Genomic DNA, 9056 nt, shown 5'->3' on the forward strand with positions numbered 1-9056 from the left:
AACAGTTTCTTCCCTCAGACAATCCATCTCATGAACACTTGACAATAACTGTGGAACACACAACACTATTTATACACTTACACACTTATTTATCTAACACACATACTTAGTCTACACCTCAAATTTGCACATAATATACCTGTACATACAAAACTGTCTATTGTAATATACCTGCACATACAATTGTCAATTTATATATTGTTATTCCTTATTTACTTGTTCTATTTTTTATTTTTTTTTTATTCTTCTTTTTATTATCTGTGTTTTTGTTCTGTCGCTGTCATTCTGTTGCACTGCGGAAGCTTCTGTCATGAAAACAAATTCCTCGTATGTGAAAACATACCTGGCATAAAGCTCATTCTGATTCTGATTCTGATATAGCCTACCCAGAGCTTGGTAGCAACTGATTACGTGTAATCGGGATTAGGCTACATAATCAGATTCCAAAAATTAAGCACTTGTAATTAGAGTGTTACATTTTAAAATACTTTTAATCAGACTACAATTACTTTTTTATAGATTGCATGATTACATATTATTCACACAATATAAATAAATTATTCATAATTGATTTATTCTCTCTAATTCCTCTTTTTTTATCTTTTAAATGTTCCTTTCTAAAATAGTCTACCGCTTATATACACTCAGAAAGTCTTCCAGTTTTGTGGACATTCGGACAGAGATCAGTCATTAGTCCGGTGGCTACACAGCATTTGACCAATGGATTTACAAAAATCATTTCAGGTTTAAGAAGTGTTTCAACATTGCATCAACTACTGATGAACGCATTCATTTTTATTTGAATGATCACTCAATAGGTTGTTTAACCATGTATTATTATGTATTATTTAAAGGCTTTTGTCTTTCAAGCTCATTAAAATGCACAAATTCTCGTTTTTTTCTTATTTGCAGACATCCTCAAACTCTTTGTCCTCTGAACCTCTTTCACCTAACATATTTACTTTAAAGGGGTGGTTAATCAGCAATTGTAAAACTTTGAGCATCGTAACTTTGCAGATGTTTTTTATGCTCAAACAGCAACATTACACACTAAAGTTAAAAAAGTGAAATCATAATCAGTGATCCTTTAAGGACCCCTGAGATTTTAAAATAAATATTTTAATAATTAAGTATCACATTTGCATGTTAATGGTTCTCTGACATTGGTGAATGGTCATTTGGCGTGAAGGTAAACATAAAATATTTCATCTTTTTTTTGTTATGTGTATGATTTATTTTAATTTTACATTTTTATGATTTAATTACTTGTTAGCCTTTCATTAAACACACACCCCCTGCAGTTCCTTTACGAACCCCAATTTGGGAAACCCTGACGTAATATAATGTTTAATGCACTTCATGTTGTTAATTACAATGAAAGGAATATATTTTCTTACTATTTGTATTTTTACATCATTATGGTACATGATTATCCTGTTTAAATCAATGTGATAAACGAGTTAGGTCAAAAGTAATCTAAAAGTAATCAGACTATATCACCTAACATGTGTAATGTAATGGATTACGTTACTGATTACATTTTTTGTCATGTAATTTGGAATCAGTAACGGATTACAATTTGTAAGTAATCTACCCAGCTCTGTATATACCCAAGCCAAAGCATTATTCTTTCCTTTTTGTATTAATGTTTAAAATATATTATTTTTTGGAAACAAATTAATTAATTAATTACTTAATTACTTAATTAAACAAACAAACTTACTGGGGGACCAGGGTAGGCTATGACGGTCGCCGTGATTTTGCCAAGTAAGACATGTTCCTGGATCAACATCTTTTGTTGATCCTGGATCAACATTACTGTCCAAACATATAGACAAAACCTAACCCTACCCATAATTTATTCCTAAAATCAGTGTGAAATGATAGTTGATTAACAAGGGTGTAGAAGCACCTAACCCTGATTGTAAGCCTAAAACAGACATTTCCTAAAAAGTTATCCCTCAATTCTGATTGGTTAATTGGAATGTTGTTCCAGGATCAACAAGGATGTTGATCCAGGAACATGTTGTACTTGGTGAAATCACGGTCACCAGGCTATGACAGCTGTCATATCATACCCTGGCATGCCAAGCTGATGCAAAGCATAGAATTTATATCTACACAGAAGAAAGCCCTGTCTAGGCTCTGCCACAGAACAGGTTGTGTCGAGCCATTCATTTGTCTGGTTGTTTGTACTTAATGCAGTTGCAATAAAACTGTTTAAGAAGCCGTACAACTGCAGCAGCAGAGGACTAGTATTCTGCCGCGTGGAGCTGCGGAAGAACTGATGACGGCACGGTTTGATCTTTTTTTGTCTGACCAATCAGCAGAAAGGGGCGTTTAATTCCCGCCCACGTGTAGAAATCGAATATTAAAGCTGTTTATTCATTTTTCTACCCTGAAACGAAAAATGAAAAATTAAGCTGAGTTCTTGTTTTTCGTTTTTTTGCAAAAAATGAAAAAACTAAAAAGGAGCCGTTTCTCATTTTTCTACTTTCAATATTAAACAAAAAATCAAATGACCACTCAGTCGTTGTTTACCATAGGAATGAATGAGAAGTGCTGTAAGCTGAATCCCACCTGTCGCAAAATGTCAGTGACTTTTCTTATAAAACAGCATTTTTTTTGTGGTAAACTCTAAAAATAGTTCAGCACATAGTAACACTTTGAATTAAGCTGTGAAATTAAAATTATTATGGTTTCATTGTTTATGTAAAAAGGTGAGCTGATGAAGACTAGTTTATTCACTTTAAATGGTTTAGACATCACAACAAAACAACCGCATTTCACATCATTATTGGGTGCTTTAATATTATAATTGTATATACATTACAAAATTGCATGATTACGTAAACAAACAGGTGAACTGAACCAGTTAATTGAAACAAACTTTCTGGAAGAACCAGTTTACGGAAAATAATCTATTTCCCCATTGCCTGAGACTATGGATTATAGGTAATAATGATGTAAATGATGATCAGTTTCTCACGCAGAACGATTGTTTCGATTTATAAAACCTCAATATATCATAATAATAATAATAATAATACATTTTATTTATAATGCGCTTTTCTCAACCCAAAGCGCTACAACAATGTCACATGTAAATACAACTTAATCATAATAGACAATTTTAAAAAGGTGGGTTTTCAACAGTTTCTTAAAAGTACTTAGTGTAGGAGCACTTCGAATGTTTAAAGGAAGCGCATTCCATAATCTCGGAGCGGCACGAGAGAAAGCTCTCTGTCCCATAGTTTTTAATCTGAAGTGGGGCTGATAGAGAAGAAGAGAATCAGCAGAACGAAGCAGAACCATAGGAATACTTGGTGGAAGAACCTCCGGAAGCGCAGAACTAGGGAGAGAACCAACAGACCTATAAATAGATTCAATTTTATCCTCAAAAAAATTAAGAAATTTATTACACTGCTGAACAGAAGAGCATGTGGGTGACTTGTTTGGTTTTAAAATTTTGTTAATAGTCTTAAAAATCTTGTTTGGATTTCCAGCATCATCACTTATAATACGCGAATAATATTCAGCTCTAGCCACCTTAAGGGCCTCACTGTACTGAATTAAATGTTCATCATACATAAGCTTGTGAACTGTTAAGCTTGATTTTTTGTATTGCCGCTCAAGTTGCCTGTTTTTAACCTTGAGTGCCCTAAGCTCATTTGTATACCAAGGAGATGATTTCGTGAATAAGACATCACGTTCCTTCATAGGAGCAAGGATATCCAAGGTAGATGATAAAATGGAACTGTAGTCATCAACAGTATAACTTGTTGGATGCTCAGAAATCAGACGTGAGAAACTATCAGGATCAATATTCTTAACATTCCTAAACCTTTTGAATACCGAGACGCACAGAGCTGGAACAGAAAACTTTAACTCCAACACGATTTGTATAAAAACTCCGCCGTGACCCTCTGTGACAATACTTCGGTCGACGCAGGAGCTGAAGAGACCGTAAAGTTCTTTGAACACAAGTTTCAGGAGGCAATTCATGTTTCAATGAAAGGAGTTCAGAAACAGAGTACCTTATCCTGTCAAGATCCAAGTGCTGAAGGATCCGCTCACCACACACTCCAGTCAGAGTTAAAATGAAGATGACAATGGTTATCAAGCAGATGCGCATGATAGGAGCAATAGATCCAGTAGGTTACACGAAGTAATATCCAAGTACGTCGAAACTCAGCACCGTAGAAGAAGGAGTACAAAATCCAAGACACGAAGCAATGTCAAGCTCCGGTCAGACTCACGGAACCGAGAGCACCAACGTAGCAGTCGTGAACGATGGCAAGCACCACGTAATTCCACATGGTAAAATCCAAATTCGCAGGGTGGCCAGTGTCAGACACAATGATACAAAACAATGTGTAAAATAGTAAAATTTAAAACAATTTAAAACAAACAACCAAACAAACATAAACCGGACGAAGAAGCGGCAGCCACAATGCGCCAGCGTTCTCTTCGCCGGAAGTCACTTCCTCATATCATCAGGAGTCATGGCTATTAATTTTGTGTTCCTTGAATTGTTTTTTGTTATTCTCAAAAAAAAAAAACAATAGCTGCTGACTTGTATTTTATGAATCACTAAGGACCATGATTTCAGGTAAAAATCTTCTTTACTGTTCTACTCGAGAGAAAAAATCACATACATCTTGGATGGTCTGAGGGTGAGTAAATTAACAACAAATTTCCATTTTTGGGAGAACTATCCCTTTAAGGAAAACAATCCGATGCCATGATATAACAAGCTCATTCACGGCCTGAAGAGAACAGCCCAAAAAAATGTGCAGCTGGAATAAAACAAAACCAGATGTATTTCAAATTGCGTGGAATAACAGTGTTTCTGCATACACAAATGCCTTAAAAACTGCAAGATCTGATTACTTTTCGACTCTTTGTCCCCAACTAAGCAAGACACCCCCCCCCCCCAAAAAAAAAGAAGGGGACTGAAAAGGAAGCTGACAGAAAAATAGAAATCAAAAAGAAAATGGATTGTCACAAAATCTGGAAGACGATTTTAATAAAACGATCTGAATACATAATGCAAAGCACCTGTGCATCTGTGCCGTGAGCCTCTTACCATGTGGTAATGTTATGCTGGCACCATCAATTATGGCTTGAGCAAGCTCATGGTCATTGCTTTCAAAGGCCTGGGCAGCCGCCTTAAGTGCATCCCAAATTTCCTTGCGGCCTTCAAAAGCCGGTGCTGTATCCCAGAATTCATCACGCTTGCTGCGCAGCTGCCCATCGGTCATTGGGTAGTCGCTCTTCCATTTGGGCTTCTCTCTCTTCAGGGGCTGGTTTCTCCCCAGAGTAACTGCAAAACAGAGACAAAAAGGTCAAGATCCAATAGGATGTTGAAGATATGTACCATCACTGCAGCCAATAATGTAATAAAGTAAATTATCTAAATGTGAATGCCTGAAACCTCCTTAACTCTGGTAAAAGCACTGTAACATAGTGCCACAGTTCTTGTGACTTATATAAAATGCTAGTGTAGTGGACATCACATTCCTCTCTGACCACAATAGTGGACAAAGGTTTGCTACATGTTGATTGGATCTTGTAGGACTAACATAAGCAAACTGTCCAATGCTATCTGATAAAGATGCTAGGATAACAGCCAGACACCTCTTAGAGGGCAAGAAGAAGACCTTTGGCACCAAGCTCGGGAAGGACAGGACTTCTCATTGGTCAAAATGCAGTTTCTGCCCTTCACCCACCTCGAGACTGATTCCTAAGTTTTGGCCTGTGACTGCAATAAAAATTCCTTATGACCTCTGGACGCAGCAGCAGTGGGTGAAGCAAAGAGAGATCACAGAGATCCATCCAAATCCATGTTTTTAAACCTTAAAACTGATGCAAACTACAACACACCCATCTCATATTTATTCAGAGAAATAAGTATTCTGAGTGACAGCGATGTGTAGTGCAAAATCTTACACAAATTCAGCTCTTAATGGACAAATGAATGCATGCATGCACGACAGTTCAATCTTTTTCGATCATTTTTGGACATAATGTGTTCATAACATTGCCAAAGGTATTCTGGTTGTGGTTTGATAAGTGAAGAATGCACCGGTAAAACTTTAGTGACACTTTTCTAAATGTGTGTTTGGACTATGCAAATACATTCCACAGGAGGAAAGGAGGAAAGGACACACCGTGTCCCCCACTCTGATGGAAACAGCCAATCACAGCATGGAAATGGAGAAGCACCAAATTGCAATCTCATCCTCATCAGGAAGGGATAAAGGTACCCTTCCAAAAGACACTCCTTGTTCTGAGTCTCCGGCACGTCCAGAGAGACAGTAACAGAAACAACAAAGTTTTGAGTCCCGAAAGGGAAGGGACACTAACAGATCACGTGTGTTACAAAACGTAAAAGTATTGTCAAGTTATGTTTACCACAGGCTTTATTTTAATTGAAAAACCCCATTATAAAACCCCATAGGAAAATCTAGAAGGAACCCACGGTGAATTACTCTTCCGGGTTCTGCCGTTATAGTTCCCCCACTCTATTAGCAGTAAATATGTTAAGTGTAATATAATGTTCCTGTGGCTCAGTGGTAGAGCATTGCGTTAGCAGCGCAAAAGTCATGGGTTCAATTCCCAGGGAACACACATACTGATAAAAAATGTATAGCCTGAATGCACTATAAGTTGCTTTGGATAAAAGCATCTGCTAAATGCATATACTGATAAAAAATGTATAGCCTGAATGCACTATAAGTTGCTTTGGATAAAAGCATCTGCTAAATGCATAAACTTAATTTAATTTAAAATATAAATGTCTACTTTTAGTCTCTGAAGTTAAAGTTAAAGTTTTACCCTCTGTGCTTATTCCAGGAGGAATTGGGCGAGCCAGACATCACTGACACAAACACCTCTCCTGCTGATTTTGTTATCATGGACAACGAAACCACTACAAGTCCTGCAAGCACTGCAGTTGTGATGAGATGATCTTCCAGTGTTTGACAGTCAGAAATACACAGTTCATGCAGTTTAAAAAAGGTTGAATAAAAAATCCTCAATTGTATAGCCACAGTTGTGTGTGTTTTTTATGCATAAGTGTATTTTTTTAGTTAGTATTTGTATTTAATAAAGCACCACTGCATCAAAATAATTGGTAAATGAAAAACATTACGTATGATAAACAATAATTTTAAGTACACTGCACTTAAGCACTAAGCAAAAACAAACGTAAGCTTTTTAGTTTGACTTAATTGTTATTTATAATTAATGTTAACTAAAAATTTGAGTTGCTTAAATAATTTTTTTAGGTAATCGGTGTCCACAAAAATTTTGAGTATTCTGAACTTATCGGGTTTTACAGTGTAAAACAGAGATTCCTGCTCCCCAATGCACTGTTACCAGCTCAACCAGTGGAAGAAGTCACCGCCACCAGACTGCTCACTCAACCACAGAGAACGTAACTATCACTTATCCAAACGTCTTCCAGAGACCTTGGCATTGTTGTGTATTATCAGTATATGATTTTTCTAATTTACATTAGATATTATATAGCTAATTGCAATTGATAAATAATCTTTCACATATTTGTTTGATGCATAATAAGGCTTCTTCACCTTATTTGTTTCAGAGTAGCAACAGTTTATCTTTCCATAAGATAACGTAACTCTGGCATAGCAACACCCAACTGAACCACTTGCATTTTATGCATCTTATGCACTTTATTCCTTTTTCATTCATGGTATTCATTTAGTAGTTGTGATTACTCTAGTCTATCTTTTGTTAATAAAATTTATTTTATTACACTTGTGTCTTCCTTGTGTTGATGATACAGAATGACGTTCTACAAGTTAGAGATACCACCAATCTTTCTTATGTGATGTACTCATAACCACACCTTAAGTGACACATGATCCAAATATCATAACATCACTGGTGACGTGAGTACCCAACCACTTGATTTGCTCTATGACTCTCTCTCCTCTCCACCTGTTGTAGCTGGTGTGTGGTGAGAGCACTGGCGCCGTTGTCCTGTGGCTGCCGTCACATCATCCAGTTGGATGCTGCACACTGGTGGTGGTTGAGGAGAGACCCCCCACCCCCACCCCACATGATTGTAAAGTGCTTCGGGTGTACAAAAATACATAATAAAGCGCTATATAAATGCATCATTCATTCATTCATACCCATCACTACACTATTTCACCTCCCTAGGTTGGTGAAAGCAAATTCACTACACTAGCAACAGCAATATAACAACAAAAGACATCCATCGATTTTTAACTGAATGTGTTTACTGAAAAAGCATGATTTGTTCTCCATGTTTATGTTTGTATAACCAATATGGTTAAAATAAGAAGGAGGGTTAACAGCAACATGAGCCTGTCAGTAACATCAGCTCCAGATTGTACCCTTGAATAGTGGGTAAATAGGCTAAATATGGTAATATGAATGTAGCATATTAATAGCAAAAATAAACTAGCACCACGGTCGGAAATTAACAAGGGCTTGGGGCAAAAATGCCACAAAAATGTCCCTCAACTTTAATATAAGGGGGCAAAATATACCCCTGTACAATTAAACTATGCCTATATGGCTGTCACAATTAAAGTGAAATGTGAAAATTAAATGAAAATTGTCAGTTGTGGCATTAAATTTACATCTTTTTACACTTTTTTTTTTTTTTTTGCAGCATTAAGCATTATAACAAATCACATACGTTTCTGTTAAGTGAATTAATGCAATAGCCAATCAGAGGTGTTTAGTCACTGCTGAAAATGCTGGTTTTGTTCAGTATGCATTTGCACGGACTGAATGTGCACTCTAGCTAATTCTCATCTCATCATAAACAACAAAGTGCAGGTAAGAGGTTCATTTTGCAGTATAGACAGCTTCTGTGAATTACAGTCATGTCAGAATTGTTGGTACACTTGGTAAATATGATCAAAAAAGGTTGTGAAAATAAATTCACATTGTGAAATAAATAAATAATAAAGTACCTGAAAAACTATGCGCAAGTGCACCTAGGGCAAAAGCTGCTTTAAACGCAAAGGATGGTCACACCAAATGTTGAT

General features: G+C 36.4%; 1 protein-coding gene across 1 annotated transcript in view; it reads right to left on the reverse strand.

The window, feature by feature from the left end:
• The window catches only part of LOC107672801 (ubiquitin domain-containing protein 2), a 40158-nt gene extending 31986 nt beyond the window's left edge, over nt 1–8172 (reverse strand). Inside the window, exons 1-2 of the mRNA XM_016466172.1 lie at nt 8169–8172; nt 5090–5326 (exon numbers count right to left, since the gene is read on the reverse strand). Of these exons, the coding sequence (XP_016321658.1) occupies nt 5090–5326; nt 8169–8172 (241 nt within the window). The remainder of the gene's footprint in view (nt 1–5089; nt 5327–8168) is intronic.
• Between the last annotated feature and the right edge of the window lie 884 nt (nt 8173–9056).

The sequence above is a fragment of the Sinocyclocheilus anshuiensis genome, unplaced genomic scaffold (genome assembly GCF_001515605.1).
Source record: "Sinocyclocheilus anshuiensis isolate Anshui unplaced genomic scaffold, SAMN03320099.WGS_v1.1 scaffold556, whole genome shotgun sequence".
Classification (NCBI taxonomy): Eukaryota; Metazoa; Chordata; class Actinopteri; order Cypriniformes; family Cyprinidae; genus Sinocyclocheilus; species Sinocyclocheilus anshuiensis.